The sequence below is a fragment of the Enhydra lutris genome, unplaced genomic scaffold, assembly GCF_002288905.1.
Source record: "Enhydra lutris kenyoni isolate GAN:26980312 unplaced genomic scaffold, ASM228890v2 scaffoldscaffold31, whole genome shotgun sequence".
NCBI classification, from domain to species: domain Eukaryota; kingdom Metazoa; phylum Chordata; class Mammalia; order Carnivora; family Mustelidae; genus Enhydra; species Enhydra lutris.
The window spans coordinates 2,062,247-2,083,476 of record NW_019154115.1 but is presented as its reverse complement, the minus strand read 5'-3'; the positions used below and the strand labels follow the sequence as shown (position 1 = coordinate 2,083,476).

General features: G+C 46.6%; 1 protein-coding gene across 6 annotated transcripts in view; it reads right to left on the bottom strand.

Moving 5' to 3' along the window:
• Positions 1–21,230, bottom strand: part of LOC111153143 (snurportin 1) — a 39,606-nt gene that overhangs the window by 9,578 nt on the left and 8,798 nt on the right. Inside the window, exons 1-5 of one of the 6 annotated variants that reach the window (XM_022511937.1) lie at positions 13,798–14,282; positions 13,191–13,261; positions 10,819–10,981; positions 7,584–7,731; positions 630–734 (exon numbers count right to left, since the gene is read on the bottom strand). In XM_022511937.1, the coding sequence (XP_022367645.1) occupies positions 630–734; positions 7,584–7,731; positions 10,819–10,976 (411 nt within the window). In that variant the 5' untranslated portion in view covers positions 10,977–10,981; positions 13,191–13,261; positions 13,798–14,282. The other 5 variants (XM_022511936.1, XM_022511935.1, XM_022511939.1 and 2 more) reach the window with 5 other exon arrangements.

Below are 21,230 nucleotides of genomic sequence, written 5' to 3'. Positions count from 1 at the left end.
GGACGAGAGGAATCCTGACAGCCGCCCCATCCAACACCCTGACCAGCAGGAAGTAGCTTTGAATGGTCGCCACTCTTCTTTTTTTTTTTTTTTTTTAAAGATTTTATTTATTTATTTGACAGATGGAGATCACAAGTAGGCAGAGAAACAGGCAGAGAGAGAGGAGGAAGCAGGCTCCCTGCTGAGCAGAGAGCCTGATGCGGGGCTCGATGCAGGGGCTCGATCCCAGGACCCTGGGATCATGACCTGAGCCCAAGGCAGAGGCTTTAACCCACTGAGCCACCCAGGGGCCCCAAGGAAACCACTCTTGAAAGGATCTTACACCACCCTGGAAGGAGCTCTCCACCCTTTCCCATGTTTGGATGACCGGCGCAGGGAGGGTTAATCAGATGAAAACAGCCCGCTAACAAGCCCATAAAAACCCTTGGACTTAGAAACCCCGGTGGCAACCCTCTCCGGCCGCCTCCCTCCTTGGGAGCTTTGTGCTCTCACTTTGCTATCTCTCAATAAACCTTGCTTTGATGCTCACCAAAAAAGAAAAAAAAAAAAAAAAAAAGGAACACAAAGTGCAAAGAATCCCTCCCGCCATAGACCAGGCATGCTGGGATAGGGAGGAGGCAGCGACTCACCCTGGAGGCCACAATCAGAGCTCTTTTTCCAACAGGACACACGACCACAATCCATTCCTGCCCCAAATCCGAAGGGACGTCAATTAACCACTCAGACAGCATCAACTAGGAACACAAAAAAAGGCATTAAAAATCATCAGGGGGGGCACCTGGGTGGCTCAGTGGGTTAAGCCTCTGCCTTCAGCTCAGGTCATGATCTCAGGGTCCTGGGATTGAGCCCTGCATCGGGCTCTATGCTCAGTGGGGAGCCTGTTTCCCCCTCTCTCTGCCTGCCTCTCTGCCTACATGTGATCTCTGTTTGTCAAATAAATAAATAAAATTAAAAAAAAAATTATCAGTGATGGGGTACCTGGCTGGCTCAGTCAGTAGAGTCTGTCTGTGACTCTTGATCTCGGGGTTGTGAATTTGAGCGACATGCTGGGTAGAGAGATTACTTAGAAAAATTAAACACTAGGGGTGCTTGGGTGGCTCAGTGGGTTAATGCCTCTGCCTTTGGCTCTGGCCATGATCCTGGGGTCCTGGGATCAAGCCCTGCATTGGGCTCTCTGCTCAGCAGGGAGCCTGCTTCCCTTCCTCTCTCTCTGCCTGCGTCTCTGCCTACTTGTGACCTCTGTCTGTCAAATAAATAAATAAAATCTTTAAAAAAATTAAAAAAAAATTAAACACTAAAGAAAATCAACAGGGGTGTGCTGCTGCAATGTTTGCAATGACAAAGAATTCACACCCTATATGTATAGTGAAAATACACACAAGGCTGACTGTAGACCTCTGCCCCACTTGCTCTTAGTCGACTTGTCTCAGCTGATGGGATAGAGGCCGCTCACTGTGAGCTTCAACTTCTCCCCTTATCTTCATTTCCTGCATCTATACCCATTCTTTCTACTTTGCCTCCTGTGTCTGGGTGATGGGACCTTCTTCCTCCCCTTACTTTGTCCACCTGCCGTTCTCATAACTATTCCGTTCCAGAGGCTACACCTCAGAGATGAATGAGGTCCCTGACCTTGAGATGCTCTTAATCTAGATCATCATTTCCAAAACTGGTGACCCCAAATACTGTACAAAGAATGTTGGGAAATCTGCCTTAAGGAAGGGGGAGATGAAGAATGAAATCTTGCTATTTGCAATGACATGGATGGAGCTAGAGTGTATAATGCTAAGTGAAATAAGTCAGAGAAAGACAAATACCATATGATCTCACTCATATGTAGAATTTAAAAAAAAAGAGAACATATGGGAAGGGGGAAAAGAAGAAAAGGAGAGAGGGAAATAAGCCAGAAGTGACTTTTTTTTTTTTTTAAAGATTTTATTTATTTGACAGAGAGAGAGACAGCCAGAGAGGGAACACAAGCAGGGGGAGTGGAAGAGGGAGAAGCAGGTACCCCGCAGAGCAGGGAGCCAGATGCAGGGTTTAATTCCAGGACCCTGGGATCATGACCTGAGCTGAAGGCAGACACTTAGCAACTGAGCCGCCCTGGTGCCCCATCCATAATTGACTCTTAATGACAGAGAACAAACTGAGGGATGACGGAGGGAGGTGGGTGGGGGATGGGCTAGATGGGTGATGGGTATTAGGGAGGGCACCTGTGATGAGCACTGGGTGCTACATGGAAGTGACGAATCACTGAATTCTACTCCAGAAACCAAAATTGCACTGTGTGGTAACTAACAAAATTTAAATTTAAAAAAAGGGGGGGATGGTGAGGGTGTTGAAATGAATTTTGCAAAGATTAACTCATGGCTCACAATTCCTCCCATCTCCACAGAGACCAGCCATCACCGAATCGCCCCCACGGAATCTTTCATCTCTCCTTCCCCTTGGCCCACAAATTGCTCACGTCCTAATCTTCAAAAACAAAACAAAAATGAAAACCTTTTGTCACTCTGTGTTTCTGTTAAACTATCCCACTTTGTCCTTCTTAAAACAACTTCATATTTCTAGATGCTGCCCTCCCCCGCACCCTGACATCCTCAGTCCAGACCTGCTACCCCGAAGCCCTGCCAGAGGCTGTCAGTGACCTGCCTGCTGCCAAGTGTCTCTCTTCCCTTCCCTCCCCCTTACCCACCTCCCTCCACTCCTCGTGTGACGCTGCCGGTCACCACCTCCTCATTCTCCTTGACACATGTTCCCTTGGCCATGTGAGCCAGTGCTATTCTTTTTTTTCCCTCCAAACACTCCTCCACACACTCCCCCAAAACACGCAGAGAATCTTCAGGAGGCTGTTTTAGGTTCCCCTTTTCTTTTCTCTTAGATGTTATCTGCTTGGGGCTGGTTGTATCTACTTCTGCATCCTCACCTGCTACTTCTGAGAGGACACCCCCAATTCTCCTTCTGTTTCTCTCTCTCTCTCTTTCTTTTCTTAAGTAAGCTCTACACCCAACACGACCCCGAGGTCAAGAGTTGCACGTTCCACCAACTGAGCCAGCCAGGTACCCCAATTCTCCCGCTTTTTCATCTCCTGACTGCTTTCCTTTCCTCTAGACCTGTATTTCCAGCCGTCCACATGGTATCTCTTTCTCTGCTTGCTCTCTCTATACCTTAACTCAGAGTCCCCAAAACAGGATTCATGGCCTTCAGTAGCCTAAGTACTTTCCATCCCTGAAACTCCCCACCTTCTCCTTCTGTACCCTGTAGCCCTGTTAATGGTAATACCATTCTGTTACCAAATCTCATTTTTAAAAAAGATTTTGTTTACTTATTTGTCAGAGAGAGAGAGTGCAAGAGCACGCACAAGCAGGGGGAACCACAGGCAGAGGGAAAAGAAGGCTCCCGGCTGAGCAAGGAGCCAGATGTGGGACTCGATCCTAGGACCATGGGATCATGACCTGAGCCGAAGACAGACGCTTAACTGACTGAGCCACCCAGGCATTCCTCTGTTACTGAATCTTAAACTCAACATAGTCAATGTGTCCTTAAAGAACGGTAGTGATACAACACCAAAAGCACAGGTGACAAAACAAGGGATAGATAAATAAGACTACATCAAAATTTAAAACTTTAGTGTCGCTGCTGATACTATCAAGAAAGTAAAAAGACAACCCACAGAATGGGAGAAAATATTGCAAATTATCTGCCTGATAAGAGACTTGTATCTACAATATATAAAGAACTCTTAACACTTAATAATAAAAGACAACCCAATTAAAAGATGGGCATAGGTAGTTGGGGCGCCTGGGTGGCTCAGTGGGTTAAAGCCTCTGCCTTCAGCTCGGGTCATGATCTCAGGGTCCTGGGATCGAGCCCCACATTGGGCTGTCTGCTCAGCAAGGGGCCTGCTTCCCTTCCTCTCTCTCTGCCTGCCTCTCTGCCTACTTGTGATCTCTCTCTGTCAAATAAATAAATAAATAAAATCTTTTAAAAAAAAGAAAAAGATGGGCATAGAGGGGCACCTTGAGTGGCTCACTTGGTCATGCGTCTGACTCTTGATTTTGGCTCAGGTTATGATTTCAGGGTCATGAGACTGAGCCCAGTAAGGAGTCTGTTTAAGATTCTCTCTCTCTCTCCCCCACTCTGCCCCTCCTCTCTCTTTCTTTCTCTTTCCCTGTCCCCCTCACTTAAAAAAACAAAAAAGGGCATAGACATTTCTCCAAAGAAGATATACGAATGGTTAATAAGCACATGAAAAGATGCTCAATATCATTAGTCCATAAGGAAATGGAAATCAAAACCATGAGACACACAGGGCGCCTGGGTGGCTCATCTGTTGGGCATCTGCCTTTGGCTCAGGTCATGATCCCAGGGTCCTGGGTTCGAGCCCTGCTTCCGGCTTTCTGCTTCTCCCTCTCCCACTCCCCCTGCTTGTGTCCCCTCTCTCGCTGTGTCTTTCTGTGTCAAATAAATAAATAAAATCTTGAAAAAACAAACAAACCATGAGACACCACTTCATATCCTTCAGGATGGCTATACTCAAAGGAATGGGCAACAAGAAGCATTGGCAGAGATGTGGAGATGCTGGAGCCCTGATCCACTGTTGGCGGGGATGTAAAACACTCTAGTTGCTCTGCAAAACAGTCTGGCAGCTCCTCAAAATGTTAAACATAGAATGACCATACGCCCTAGGAATTCCATTCCCAGGTATATACCCAAGAAAACATATCCATGCAAAAACTTGTTCGTGACTATCCACGGCAGCATTATTATTCACAACAGCCAGAAAGTGGGAGCAACTCAAATGCCACCACCTGATGGGTAGACCAGCCAAATGCGGGGGATCCGGACAACAGAACATTATCTGGGAATAAAAAGAAATGAAGTTCTCACGCACGTTCCAACACAGATGAACTTGAAAAACCTTATGCTAAATGAAAGAAACCAGACACAAAGAGCACATCTCATATGATTCTATTTATAGGAAATGTCCAGAAGAGGTGAATCCAGAGAGACAGAAAGTATATGACTGAGTGCTAAGGGCTGGGGGAAAGGACGAATGGGAGTTGACTGCTGATGGGTATGAGGGTCCTTTTGGGGTGATGAAATTGTTCTGGAATTAGAGAGTGGCAATGGTTGCACAGTTCTGTGATGACACCAAAATACACTGAATTGTACCCTGTAAATGTGTGAATTGTATGGTATGTTAATTTATCTCGACACGGCTGTCGAAAAAAATGGTAGCTAACATTTGTGGGGCATTTATTACGGGCTCTGGGCTAGGTATTTAGGGTATACTATTTGTTTCAATCCTTTTAACAATCCTGTGAAATAGTACTGTAACTATCCCCACTCTACAGATAAGAAACCAAGACTTAGAGCCATTAAGTGACTTGCTCAAGGTCAACAAAGAGCCTAACTTTGAGGTCAGGGGGACGTGACTTTAAAGCTTAAATACTTAACCACTTATCACATTGCCTCTTCCATCCCATCCACTGTTAAATTCTATCCATTCGTCCTGGCGACACTTCTCACACTCATGACCTCATTTCCTTCGCACCTTCACTGCCCTCAGCACCGGCAGCAGATGGTTTAGCAAAGCTAAGCAACCTACTCCAGCCTCTCTCTTCTAGGCCCTCCTCTACACGGACATGCGTGTCATATAAAGTCCAAACTCTGTCCCTGGCTCAAAAATTCTCAGTGGTTCCCCATAATTTAAAACACAGTCTACACTCCCGCAGATGTTTCTGCTGTATTCCTTCCCACAGCGCTGTGCTGCTCCATCCTCACTGGCCTGCACTGCTCTCTGCACACAGTATACTCCTCCCACCTCGGGGCTTTTGCTCAGCCTCTTCTTGCTGCCTGGAAGGCCCTGGCATGCTCTGCACCTCTGCCTTTCAATGTCTTACCTCCTCTTGGGGCTCCTGGGGGGCTCAGTGGGTTAAGTGGCTGTCTTTGGCTCAGGTTATGATCCTGGGGTCCTGGGATGAGCCCTGCCCCTGTGTCGGGCTTCCCTGCTCAGTGGAGAGTCTGCTTCTCCCTCTGCCTCTCCCCCTGCTCATGTATACACTCTCTCCCTCTCAAATAAATAAATAAAATCTTTAAAAAAGAAAAAAGCTGGGGCACCTGGGTGGCTCAGTGGGTTAAGCCTCTGCCTTCGTTTGGCTCAGGTCATGGTCTTGGGGTCCTGGGATCGAGCCCCGCATTGGGCTCTCTGCTCAGCAGGGAGCCTGCCTCCCCCCTCTCCCTCTGCCTGCCTCTCTGCCTCTTTGTCATCTCTCTCTCTGTCAAATAAATAAATAAAATCTTTAAAAAAAAAAAAAAAAAGGAAAAAGCTGCCTCCTCTTTCAATAACCTTCTCCTGATTTCATAACCTTGCTTCCTTCCTTGCTGTTAGCTAATCTCACTTTCTTACAGCAAAAACCATAATCTCCACTTATTCCAGTACAGGACCCTTGTCCATCTTCCCACACATAGTCTAGCTTAATACAGAGCAGGGCCTTCAACAATGCTTGCTGAACAGAACGGAACTGTACTTTACCATAGAAGATGTTACTGTGCTGTATCGGGGACACAGAAAGAAGATGGGAGCGGGTGTACCCAGAAACCATATTCTTTTTTTTTTTTTTTTAAAGATTTTATGTATTTATTTGGCAGGGGGTGGTGGAAGAGAACAAGCAGGGGGAGCGGCAGGCATAAGGAGAGGGAGAAGCAGGCTCCCTCCTGGGCAGAGAGCCAGATGCAGGGTTCGATCCCAGGAACCTGGGACCATAAGGTGAGCGGAAGGCAGACACCTAACTGACTGAACCACCCAGGCACCCCCAGAAACCATATCCTAAGGTGGGACAGGATTCTGAGCCGACAAGATATAGATATAGAGAGAAGAATATAATAGCAAGGTAGAGCCCCGACTCCACATGGACCCATCCCCTGCCTTCTGGAATACCTGGGCACCATGGGGTACTGAACGGTCTCCATGCCTGCTTCCCCTGTGGCTCCACAAACCACACTGGTTTCTTTCTGCAACCAACAGGCCACTTAGTCAAGTTTGTTATTGTCATCTATTGTTTCATGGCCTCAACCTCATGTAGGCCAACTGGCAGGGCTGGCGTGGCTGGCCAGGCGCCCCATATTCAAGGGCAGCTGTCCTCCCCACCTTCCACCATCTGAATGTGAAGATCCAAGACTGACATGTTAGTCTACTGCTCAGGAAAGACCCATAACCTAGGAGGTGGGGTGGGCACAGTGCTAGCCTGGGCAGGCCCGATCTAGAGCTGCCCTACAATGACCACCAAGAAATGTTAAGTGCATGGACTCTGTTAGTGTAGCAATAGCCCAGTGGCTTTCTGCAGTGGCATTGGGTAAATGTTCTCAAACCCAGCACCCCAGCCTCCCTCTGTGACAAGCGCCTTCCCCGACCCCATTACCACATGGCACCGGAGCCATTTCTTCTCTTAGTCCATATACCTGATGCACATAACCAGCCTCTTTGCAGTCCCCCATTCCTTCTTCCTGTCTCCTCCTCTCTTTATGGCAACATTTGCTTCGGTGGGGCTGGACCTGGGCCTCACCTTCCCTGGACTACTCACTTGATTAGCGTAGCGTTTTGGTAACTTCTTGCCAGTGTCAATGTCCATCTCTTCATCATCTTTCTTATCTTCCTCTTCCTCACTCTCCATCCCTGTCCAGTCATCTTCAGCCAGTCTTCTGGCATGATTCACGTAATCTAGCCGCTTGCTGGAGAAAAGAAGGCACAAGGACAGGCCTTTTATGTCTCCCTGGAAGACCCCCTACAATGTGACAATTTTAGTTTAACTCAAGGGTTTCAAGTTCAGGAGCAGCCTGGGGATTCTAGTGGAAGAGATGGTAGAATTTCCTTTGTAATGCTAAACTAGCCCCCTCTGAGTACACTCAGCCTTCCTCAGAGTATCCTAAAAACAGAGTAACATGTTGAAAGGAATTTTCAAGGTTCCCTAGCTGGAAAGGCTGACCCTGCTCCTGCACACACCATTCCAGATTCTCATCTCTACTCCCCCCTTAGAGCTGACACTTTCCTGCCTGGCAGGCATCTTATCCAAAGGCTCCCGGTAATTAAAGAGAGGAGTCACTGAGATGTGAGGAGTTTCCAATGTATACAGCTTGCTTTCTTTCTTTTTTACTTATTTATTTTAAAAAATATTTTATTTATTTATTTGACAGAAAGAGAGAGTGAGCAAGTACATAAACAGGGGGAGCAGCAGATGGAGAGAAGTAGGCTCTCTGTTGATCAGGGAGTCCAACTTGGGGCTTGATCCCAGGTCCCTGGGATCATGACCTGAGCTGAAGGCAGATGCTTAACCAACTGAGCCACCCAGGTGCCCCTCTTTCTTTATTTTTCAAAGATGTATTTATTTATTTGAGAGAGAAAGAGAGAGAGAGAGAGAGAGAATGTGTGTGCATGTGGGGGGAGGCAGAGGGAGAGAGACTCGCAAGCAGACTCCCCACTGAGCATGGAGCCCAACCCTGAGATCATGACTCATGACCTGAGCCAAAATCAATAATGGGAGCTTACCTGATTAAGCCACCCAGGTGCCCCTAATTTATACGGCTTTCTAAGGAGCTGCCAGGCCTTCTTTCAGCTCCTTTTTTTTTTTTTTTTTTAAAGATTTTATTTATTTGGGGCACCTGGGTGGCTCAGTGGGTTAAAGCCTCTGCCTTCAGCTCAGGTCATGATCCCAGGGTCCTAGGATTAAGCCCCGCATCGGGCTCTCTGCTCAGCAGGGAGCCTGCTTCCTCCTCTCTCTCTCTGCCTGCTTCTCTGACTACTTGTGATCTCTGTCAAATAAATAAATAAAATCTTAAAAAAAAAAAAAAAGAGTCTGCTTTTGGCTGAGGTCATGATCCCAGGGTCCTGGGATTGAGCCCCACATTGGTCTCTCGGCTCAGCAGGGAGCCTGGTTCTCCCTCTCCCTCTCTCAAATAAAAAAATTTTAAAAAATATTTGAGAGAGAGAGAGAAGGAACGAGACGGGGAGGGGCTGAGGGAGCCGCAGACTCCCAGTGGAGCAGGGAGCCTGATGTGGGACTTGATCCAAGGCCCCTGCGATCATGACCTGAGCCAAAGGCAGACACTTAACCAACGAAGCCACCCAGGTGTGCCCTCCCTCCAGTTCTTATCTGACTTTCATAACAGGCCTCTTAGTTTATGATTTAATATTTTTTTATTAAAAATTTTATTTATTTAGGGGTGCCTAAAGAGACAGAGAGCGCACAGCAGGGGGAGGGGCAGAAGGAGAGGGACAAGCAGACTTTCTGCCGATCAATAACAATCATCTTGATAGCTCTCAGTGAACAGGTATATATCTAGAATCTCTGGGAAAAAAACGCCGTTAAATAAAATGTGCAGAACTGTGTATTGTACGCTGCCTCTGTTTTAAAAAAATGGCATATACATGTACAACCACACACTTGCTCATATCTGCACAGAATATCTTTGGAAAGATACAAAAGAAACTAATAATATGGGAGAGGAACTGAATGGCCAGAGGACAGAATTGGGAGGGAGGCTTTTATTTTCTTAATTTTTTTTTTGTTGAGTACAGTTGACACATAAGGTTACATTAGTTTCCAGTGTACATACAATGATGCAACTTCTCTCTGTTATCTCCGGTGCTCACCACAAGTGTAGCTACCATCTATCACCATACAACATTATTAAATATCATTGATTGTATTCCCTACACTGTGCCTTTTATTTCCAAGACTCATTCATTCTGTAACTGGAGGCCTGCCTCTCCCACCCCCTTCGCCCATTGTGCCCATCCTTCTACCCCCTCCCCTCTGGCAGCCACAGATTTGTTCTCTGTGTTTACAGTCTGATTCTACTTTTTGTTTGTTTATTTAATTGCTTTATTTTTCAGAGTCCACATATGAGCGAAATCATATTCAGTCTGACTTATTTCACTTAGCATCATACTGGGATGGAGACTTTTCACCATATACTCGTACAAATTTTGAATTTTGAATCGGAATACATACAATCAATGTGTTACCTATTCCAAAATAATTAATTATAATATTTAAACAACAGAGGTGGGGGTGGGGAGTGGGGGAGGTGATCTGAGAATGTAATCTACAAGCAACCCAGAGGCCACAGGGAACCATTTCTGCTAAATACAGCCAATGACGCAGCACTGGGCAGAATGCAGATCATAGAGAAACTGTGCAGCTGTTAATAGTTCCTTCGAATCCTCAATTCCTTATGACCAAGAGGCTCATGTTGTACACAGGAAAAATGGACAGGGCCTGCCTTCAGAGCAGCCCAGCCTCAAACTCTCCTATCCTGCTCTCTTCGCCTGCTTGCTCATCTTGGCACTGAGAATTCAGTGTATGGAAGACATTTCCTCAGATTCCCTGTGGAATTATTTGTACTGAACTCTCAAGGGCTCCACAGAAACATGTGGGCTGAAGGCAGACAGGAAGACCACACCAATGCCAGGATTCAGAGTGCAGAAGCCACACAGGGAATGTGGGGAGTGGAAGTCTGGGCGTGGCTTTCACAAGTCCCTAAATCGCAGAGCTCGGTACTGCTGCCAGGAAAAAAAGAAAAATTTAACCAAATAAGTGAGCTTTTGCTTTCAAATTTCAGTATCTGCCGATGTTTCCATCTTTTCCTAAGCTTTCAGTGTACAGGATGTCTACCTCTGCCAGGATTTTTGCCTCTCAACTTCATGGGCAAGATGTATGTACAAAGGGGCTACTTTGAAAAAACCAGACCTAGAGCTTCCTGGTTGGCTCCCAGCTCCTAACCTGAAGAAAGAGGCCAAAGAGTTAAAGCATCCCTTACGATTTCTGCAGTTCCAACAACCGACGGCGCCGTTCATTCTGCTCCAAGGAACTGTGCTTGGACTTGTACTGGGACAGGCGGGGGTGTGGGGCAGCTGTGCTGTTCAGATCTTGAGACACAGAAAAGCTACTAGCCAGGGCTTGACTCAGCTCTTCCATCTTCCCTACAAAGAAAAACATAAGAAAATGGTTCATTGATTTCATATCACCTCCTGTGTACAGGCAGTTATGATGTAACATGATGGCTGTATTCCTAAACAAAACTCACTTAATCCAAAATCACAACTGTTTCTATGGAGAAAAAGGAAGTTAAAGGGTAAATGAGTTATATATGAGCAATAGCATTATTTCCTGCAGATACTTCAATAACAATCATCTTGATAGCTCTCAGTGAACAGGTATATATCTACAGGGCACCTGGGTGGCTCAGTTTGCTCCAGGATCGAGTCCCTGAGTAAGGCTCCCACCCTGTGGGGAGCCTGCTTCTCCCTCTAACATGCCCCCTTCTCATGCTGTCTCTCTCTCACTCACTCTCTGTCTCAAATAAATAAAAATCTTTGAAAAAAGATATATATTTACATATCGAGCACTAAGCAAGCTCACCCTGTGATTGAATCTAGCTTTTGCTTTGTCATTCATTACCAGCAGCCCTGTCACTAATTCTGTCTTACCATCATTACTATCTAGTGATATGATCAAGTGTCTAATTTTTTCCTGAATAGTTCTAAATAGCCATTACTCAAAAACTAATATAAGTTATTTTTAATGCATATATTTTATTTTGTAAAATATTTTATTTATTTATTTGACAGAGAGAGAGAGAACACAAGTAGGGGGAGCAGCAGGCAGAGGGAGAGGGTGAAGCGGGCTTCCTGCTCAGCAGGGAGACCCATATGGGGCTCGATCCCAGGACCCTGGGATCATGACCTGAGCTGAAGGCAGACTCTCAACCAAATGAGCCACCCAGATGCCTGCATTTTATTTTTTAAAGTGCTATGCCTAATGTGGGGCTTGAATTCACAACCCTAAGATCAAGAATCACAAGCTCCACCAACTGGCCGGCCAAGTGACCCCTCTAATATAACTTTCTTTTTTTTTTTTTCTTTCTTTTTTTTTTTTTTTAAGATTTTATTTATTTGACAGAGAGAGATCACAAGTGGGCAGAGAGGCAAGCAGAGAGAGAGAGAGGAGGAAGCAGGCTCCCTGCGATGCGGGACTCGATCCTAGGACCCTGAGATCATGACCTGAGCTGAAGGCAGAGGCTTAACCACTGAGCCACCCAGGTGCCCCTCTAATATAACTTTCTGATGCAAATTTTATCCATTATTGTTTGACTCTCTAATAAAAGCCAACTTACAGTAAGAAAATTTAGCCGGTCCTGGGGCCCCTAGAGCAAGATAAGGGGAGCCCAAAACCCAAACCTGGCAGTTATTTTCTCATTTTATGGTTTGTTTGTTTGGGGGGGCAAAAGGAGGTTTCAGGGCTACCCATGTAGGGCTCACTTGGAAGAGAGAGGTTGCCTACCAGTTAACACCAAGGAGTGTGAAAGGCTGACCTGTGGTACATTTGGGAGATGGAGTAGATTGGAGACAGAGTACCCAGGTGTGCCCTAAAGAATGAGAATGGAGAGAAAAAGACAAATTCACACTTCACTCACCCTCTGTGAATGAAGGTACAGGAGCTTGACTATGGGTTAAAGGTATGCCTCTGAGTGTAAGAAACAGGAATATTCAGGAGAAATCTGGCAAAGCCAGGTGGGTCTAACCCTTCAGGTTAGGTCTAGTATAAACCAGAGGGCACCTCCAGTGCTTAAACTGCACCCCAGGCCAGGTCCCACTGCTCTGAGCACCAAAACCAACAGGTTCATTCCAGAGCCTCCATAGTTAAAAACAATTCTATGGGCCTCTACTTGGCAGTGAATTACTTTCCATTGCACATTTGAAGATCAGATTTTTCCCCTAATTTGCAGCATCTTTTTTTTTTTTAATTTGAAAGAAACTTTAAAAAGATTTGTGGTTCAAACCCATGACATAAAGTTTACCATCTTAACCATTTTTAAGTTACAGTTCAGTAGTTGTTGTGCAACCAATTTCCAGAACTCTTCTCATTTTGCAAAACTGAACCTCTATACCCATTAGACATGAAAGGAACTTTTTTGTTTTTAAACTTAAGATTGACATATTACAGGTATGGATTTGAGTCGAATCTTAACATATGTGTAATGCAACCAGGGTGGCCATTTGTGGTTGAGGCTGGGTGACTAGAACTTGGATCCATATGGTATGCTATTTTCCGTGTTTTATTGACTTTTATATAAGTCTAAACACTTCCATTATACAATCTTTTAAAAAATTAATTATGTCTTCGGCTTACCAAAGTGATGCCCACATCTAAAATACACTTATTAGGTCGTATCTCGCTTTATCTCGGTGTGGCCTCCCGTTCTGCCAAGAATCACAAAATCATTAAACATGCCTTGGATACTGGGGCGGTCGTCTGTACCTTTGTGGCTGTTCTTGGCTGGCTCCTACTCTTTCAACCCATTCCCCGGATGGTCCTGCCTCCAGGAGTTCTGACCTCATCCTGGGCGGTCTCGTCCGGACCCACGCAAGTCCCCTGCCGCCTCCTCCTCCCCTCCCACTCCTCAGTCCGGGATTGAGGCCTCCTCTGAGGCTTTCGCCAGGCTTCAGCCCCCAGGCCTCTACCTGAGCCACTTGGTTGTCCTCCACGCCACAGCCCCGCATTACCTTTCTCTAGGGACGAGGTCCCATAGGCTACGCATGATTCGCCCCTCCCCCACAAAAACTACCTGAGCGGTCCTGGCCCGATAGTCTGGAACAGAAAAGGAGCAGCACGCCCAAGACGAGCCCGGGCCTGGCTCTACCTCTCCAGGGGACACCTCGGAAGGCCGGGGGTGCTAGCGGGGAACCGAGAAGCAATTCAGCAGCCGGAGGGGCCCAGGCTCGAACCCAGGACTCACCCCTCGGAGATGACAGTTCCAGGAGCCACGGCCGCGCTGCCGGGGGCCGACCAATCAGCTGTCCAGAGAGAGCCGGGCCCGCCCCCTGGGCCTCAGCCGCGCCGCCTGGCCCACCAGCCACGCGCCCGGAGTTTCCGGTTCCGCCCACCGCCGTGTATGCTGGTAGTGCTGCCGCAGTCCGCTAGCTCTCCGGCAGTGATTTCCGCCTTCAGTGGCTGGCGTGTTCTCGGTCGGCCGCAGCGGGGGTCCACAGGCTCTAGTGGTGCACTGTCCGGAACCATTCCTTCGAGGTGGCTTGGCCGGGCCGAGGCTTCACTCCTGAACTCAAGCTCCTCGGGGCTCCTATTGTCAGTTGGAGGAACCCCGATTCAAAGCCCTCCGGCCCCGGGTCCTGAAGCTTGCCCCAGATGCACCCAGGCTTTAGGCGTACACCAGCAGTCCGCGCTCTCTCCTGTGCTTGTGCTTTTTTGTACGGGCACTGCCAGTTGCCTGAATGACACCCCCTCTCCGTCGACTCCTCACACCCCCAAGTCTCAGTGAGACATTGCCACCGCATTCGCTCTGGCTGCACGGGCCACATACCTCCATTCCAGCCCATCTGCTCCGTTTGCGAGTCTTTCTTACTCGGCCGTGGGCTTGGTACCTGGCTTGGGGACCTGGCTTGATTCCTGCTTAGCGGAGACAGCGTGCAGCACAAAACAAGGCACGCAGTAGATCTTGGTAAAGAAATGACTGAATGACTGCAAGGGGTGGAGAGGAAGCTGCCGAGATATAGTTAGGAAAGCTAATCAAATTAGAGTGCAGCTTCCTGGAGGGAGGGGACTGGTGAGATGCAAACCAAAAATATGACAGCCATTTATTGAATGCTGGACACTGCTTCACCTGCATTATCTCCTTTAATCTTCAAACAACTCAAGGAAGTAAACTGAAGCTCAGAGAGGTTAAGTACTTGTCCAAAGCCACACAGCTTTCAAGCCAAACATTTGAATTTGCTGAATGTTTGACTTATGGAGAAATTGGGTATTAGTATACTACAGAAAATACACAAAGCTGGCACATTTTGAGTCAAAGGAATGCCAAGATGTATACTTGCTGCATATTTTAAATACCTAACACCATCCATCTGGACTGAAAAGAATAGGAGATCTGACTGACACGGAGGGTAAAGGGTGCTTAGGGCCCTGGAAGGTCCAATTTTTTGGACCTTAGAATTTATGTAGCTGAGTTCTATCTTTCAGTAGTTGGGCTGAGCAAAGCTGTGCACTAGGTTATTTATTTGGTGCATTCTCAAATAATAGCTCATGTTTGTCTGGCTTATAAGATGGACAAAGAAAAGCCCAGGGCCAGACTTCACTAGGGAACTTTAACATCAGGATGTTAAGTATTCTGTGTCCCAGATCCACCATTCTCTACTCATGACCATGGAGTTCATACCAAGTTGTCGGAACTGCACAGAAAAGAACAGAGGCCCTACACATTAAAGCAAAATAGACTGCGATTGACAAAGAGGTCCCCCAAATTCATGCACTGAGGTCCAGGGAAAAGGCTCATTCATACTCAGCTGAATAACTTCTCATATCACTGAACAAACTAAATGGCACTTGGCCCAGGGACTCATTTGGAGTTAGTCTGTGTTCCAGAAGGGCCTGCTCTGCCTGGAACAGTGAGAGGTCCCCCAACTATCACCAAAGGCACCCCCCCTTCACAATACTGGCCACAGACACATACACCTGTGTTTAATGTCTTTAAGTCAATTTGCTATTTTAAAAAACCTAAATAAGTTTATTTAAGAGAGGAACACCATAGCATTACCTTAAATCACTTCCCACTTTAACAAAGTATCTATAAAATATATACACAGTGAAAAGAATATAATGTTATAATCTAGGTAAATACCGGTATGTGCAGGAAACTGTAAAACCGAGGACTTTGTAAGAATCTGAGATCAGCAAGTGTTGGAGAAGTGATAAGGAGTAACACTAACAGAATTTTCCTCTTGTACAATGAGGAAAATTCAAAGATAATGGAAGAGGGAAGTTCCCCTTTCTCCATGGTGATGTTATTTCAGGTGGAATCTGTGCACGCCCTAAAATCACCCAGTAAGTGCCCACAAGTGGGAGAATCCCTCCCTAAAAAAGAGGACCTCAAGAGCAGGAAGGTGGCCAGCCATTTCCAAAAGAAGCTCTCAGGAGGACTCCCGAATGTCGCTGTGTCACCAGTCAATTAACAGGTATGTGTTTAATATCTACTATAGGTTAGGTACTGAGCCAAGCACAGGAAATATCAAAATGACCAAGACTGCCCCAGTCTCCACCCTCCAGGACCTTACAGCCCAAGAGAAAACCAAGAGCTACAGGTTATAGCTGGGGGGCAGACCAATGTTAAGGAGCTCAGGTGGCTGGGTTGAGAGGGAGTGGCATGGGGCTGCTGGGCCAGTATTCAGGGAACTCTTCTCAGGAGATGACATTTGAGTCAAGACCCAAATGATGAAAAGGAGCCATTGGTGAAGACAGGGAGACTGAATGCATTTCCAGAGAGATTTGTGTGAGGGGGTAGACAGGAGGCACAGGAGGAAGGGGAGGCAGTGAGGTCACAGAGGCAGGTGGGATGCCTATAACTCCTGTAGCCGGGAGTTTGGATTTTACCTGCATTCCAGATGGAGGTTTTTAAAGTTATGAGATAACTGAGCTTGAAAGAGCTCACCCTGGCTACTCAGTGGAGAACCGAAATCCTCGTGGTGATCAGGAGGCCAATGAGTAGGGCTTGCACTAAAGTTGTGGCAGGAAGGGCTGCCTTTGAGATATATGCAGAAAAAAAACCAACTAGAACAACTGAGAAGTCTTACTGTTCTCAAAGAGGGGAGGAGGTAGCAAGAATTATACAGTGTTCAAGTGTAGCCCCATAGCCAAGACCTTCCCCTTGGGGTTACTGGAACTGAAAGAGAATTGAAAAAGGAACAGCTTCCCCCCCCCCCGTGTAATTTGATATGCTTTAAGCCTAGGCCCTGTACCATCTAAGCCATCTTGAGGACCAGTGCTTCTCATCGCCCACTTGGAGACCCTGTAAGAGAGGGATTCTCCAGCCAGTTGTGGCAGGAGGGAGACTCTGACTTGAGAGGGTGGCAAAATCATGTACTAATAGGTGTCACATGAGCTGGGATGCAGATGCTGCAGGCACAGGAGACCCTAAAGCTCAGAGGGGACAAAGCTCTTCTCCCCCATGCTCACAAATGTCCCTAGGGCCCAGCTCTGGGTGAAAGGAAGCCTGTCAGAGTGGTTCAGGTCTTTTGCTCTGGAGCTAGATGGCCTGGGTCCAAATCCAGACTCACCTACCAGCTGGCTCTATGGCCCATGTGTTATTTCATTTCACCTACCTATGCCTCAGTTTCCTCCCCCCATAAAATGTGGCTAATAATAGCACCTACCTCGCAAGGTGGTTAGAGTTAAGTGACATAATTCAGGTAAGGTGATTAGGATAGTACCTGGCACAGAGTAAATCCTCAAAAATCTTGTTTTATTAATATGTAACTTCTTGTTATAAGATAACCTTTCCCTTACTGATTTACTTAATCATAAGTATGTCAACTAGTTAGGCGAGCCCAAAATAGTCTCTTCCCTGTAGACAGAAGTGCTCACCCAGGTCATGAACAGTCAGAAAGTGATGGGCCATGATTTTAATCCAGGCCCTAGTGAGTGCAAAGTTCCTTATCTTTAGCCCATGAGATGTTGCCTGCTCTGTATTTCAAGGGGGTCTCATTTTGCTCCTGATTTTCAGCTGGTGAGCTGAATGGGTGACTTGGTTCCATCCCCATGTTGCCCTCCCACCCCCCAGGCTGGGAATAGTCCCAGCCCTGGATAGTGGGGGAAAGATATCTCCTAGAAACTTCCCTGGGGCCAAACGGGGGGGCCCATTCTCAGATTTGTCCTGAAGCTAGCACAGCCTTCACCTTGAGTCAGACTGGGGATTATTGGGCCAGGGAAAGCACCTCTAATTTCCTCTCTGCCTCTTTTTAAGTGTTAACTGCACTCTTTCATGTTCTCGCCTCCAAATCAAAAACCTTCCAAGCAGAAACTAGGGGCCACCTGGTTCAGCCTCCTCCTATTAGTGAGAGGAAAGGGAGAGAGGTCAGTGCGGGAGGGTATGTATGCCCCAAATCATTCATACATCAGCAGAGCCAGGCCCCTGCTTCTCTTGCTTTCTGCCCAGGCTTGCCTGCAGCCCCTACAGCCTCTGCCCTGCTCAGTTGTTGGGAGATGATCTCACATTGTCGCAGTGCTGGCTTTATGCCATGCATTGGACTAGGCACAAGGCTCGTGCTTCTTAAAATGTGACCAGCACACCTCAGGCCCACTCAGACTTGAGTCAGAAACTTGGAGGGGCTGGGCTACCTTGCCATAATAATAATAATAATAATAATTATTATTATTATTATTTCTTAAAGATTTATTTGAGTGTGTGCATGCGCACGCATGTGCACACATGCGTGAGGCTGGGGAGGGGTAGAGGGAGAGAGAGACGGAGAGAATCTCAGACTCCCCACTGAGTGCAGAGCTCCACTCAGGGCTCCATTTCACAACCCGAGATCATGACCTGAGGTGAGACCAAGAGTCTGACACTCAACTGACAGCACCACCCAGGCGCCCCTACCTATAATTTTTAATGGCTGTATTTCATCATAAGGCTATCCAATAATTTAACCAGTCCACTTGGGACACATTTTTTATTTTTTCCTATTATTCTGTATTAGAAATACTGTGATGAAGATCCCTGTAGTTAATTTTCTGCAAAGACCCATGATTATGCTAAATTCTTGAAAGTGACATTTCTAGATCAGAGGGTATAATGTATTCTTTTAAACATTTAATTTATTTGAGAGAGAGAGGGAGATCATAGAAGGAGAGTGAGAGGGAGAAGTAGACTCCTGCTGAACAGAGAGTCTGACACAGGGCTTGATCCCAGGACCCTGAGATTATGACCCTTATCAGCCGAAGGAAGATGCTTAACCCACTGAGCCACCCAGGTGCCCCGTATTTTTTTTTTTTTTTAAGAGTTTATTTACTTGAGAGAAAGCATGAGCAGGAGGGGCAGAGGGACAAGAAGACTCTGCTGAGCAGAGAGCCGGATGCAGGCCTCCATCCCAGGATGCTGGGATCATGACCTGAGCCAAAGGCAGACGCTTAATGACTGAGCCATCCAGGCGCCCTGTTTTTAAGGTTCTTGATACACATTGTAAAATTGCTCTGAGAGGTAGTATCAATTTTCCCTCCTGCCACATTTCTTTTTTTTTTTTTAAGTTTGTTTATTTATTTTTATTTATTTGACAGAGAGAGAGATCACAAGTAGGCAGAGGGAGGGGGAAAGCAGACCCCCTGCTGAGCAGAGATCCAGATTCGGGGAGGGGTGGGGTGAGGTGGGGGGATGGGGGGTGGGAGGTGGGAGGTAGGGGGTGGTGATGCAGGGGATGTAGGGTTCCATCCCAGGACCCCAAGACCATGACCTGGGCCGAAGGCAGAGGCTTAACCCACTGAGCCACCCAGGTGCCCCATCTCCTGCCACATTTCTTCATCCATTAGGCTTTTTTTTTTTTTTTAAGATTTTATTTATTTACTTGACACACAGAGAGAGATCACAAGTAGGCAGAGGCAGGCAGAGAGGAGCAAGCATGCTCCCTGTCCTGCAGAGAGCCCAATGCGGGTCTCGATCCCAGGATCCTGAGATCATGACCTGAGCTGAAGGCAGAGGCTTTAACCCACCCAGGCACCCCATCCATTAGGCTTTTTGGTTGTAACATGTCTAGCTCCCTGATTTTCTTTTGTGGCCTGGGGAAGGAGGGGAAGCAGGAGCTAAGCTTTAAGGTTTTAACACATTCCCGGAGCTCCTCTAAGCACTTCGTAGGAATTAAACCATTTAATCCTCTCCATAATTTTTAATGTCAGTACACCCCCATTTTTTTCACTTTTTAAAAATTGTGGGGACACCTGTCAGTTCAGTCAGTAGGGCATGCGACTCTTGATCTCAGGGTTGTGAGTTTAAGCCCCATGCTGGGTATAGAGATTACTTAAGTCACTAAATAAAACTTAAAAAAATTTGTGGTGGGGCGCCTGGATGGCTCAGTCGTTAAGCATCTGCCTTCGGCTCCGGCCATGATCCCAGGGTCTTAGAATCAAGCCCCGCGTCGGGCTCCCTGCTCCATGGAGAGCCCGCTTCTCCCTCTCCCACTCTCCCTGCTGTGTTCCCTTTCTCGCTGTGTCTCAGTCTGTCAAATGAATAAAATCTTTAAAAAAAATTGTGGTAAAAAAATTAAAAAACGGTGGTGCCATTTCAGCCATTTTTAAGTACACAACTCAGTGGTGTTAATTACATTCACAGCATTGTACAACCATCACCACAATCTATTTTCGAAATTTTTTCATCACCCCAAATGGAAATTCTGTACCTGTTGAGCAGTAGTTCCCCATTCTTTTCCCCTACCCTGTATTACCACATATTTGTAATATAGCAAATGGAGGCACAGAGGAGGCTAAGAAAAATCATCAATGTTACACAGATAGTTAAGCCTAGAAGCCCCAATTCAGACCAGGTAATCTGGTTCGAGAACTTGCCTTCTGAATCTTGCATAGGTTTTGTTTTTGTTTTTTAAGTTTTTACGTTTAAGTTTTTTTTTTTTTTAACTTGAGAGAGACACAGAGAGAGTGCATGAATTGGGGGGAGAAGGAGAGAGAGAGAGAGAGAGAGAGAGAGAGGGGCAGACTCCCTGCTGAGTAGGGAGCCGGATGTGGGACTCGATCCCAGGACCCTGGGATCATGAACTGAGCTGAAGGTAGATGCTTAACTGACTGAGCTACCCCAGTTTTTAAGTTTTCAGATAACTTTTGCTGTTATTCTTTCATATCTTCCTCCCAAAGAAGGACTTTTCTAAAGACTCTTGTATTTTACTCCCAAGACCCTAAACCCAGTTTCCTTTAAGAGAACTTGGAAGTTGTATCGGTTTGGGCTATAGAAGTAGGCTCCAACTACTCCAAAGGGTCAATCTACCTGCCTTGGCCTGTGGGATCTGGGTAGGAGCCAGAGGTGGCTTTTAGAGCATCAGCTTCCCCATGAGATCCCCAATCCTGGGAGCCCTGAGGACATTCCTCAAATGGGCAGAGACTGTGCCCAGCCACCTGAGCTAAGTAGGATTCTCTTTCCTTCTACTTCTAAAGCAATGGCCCTGAAAAGAACATGGCCTTTAGAATCACATAAGCCTGGACCTGAACCCCAACCTTGGACAAAGTTCTTGTTTCAATTATTTCCCACACTTTAAAGACAGGGATAAGACCACCTATACCTTGCAGGGTTGTTGGGAAGATCAAAGGACAGCCTAACACAGGTCTCAGTGAGAGTTAAGTCTTTGAAGCCCAAAGTCTGCTCCTTGCTCAAAACTTTATATAGCA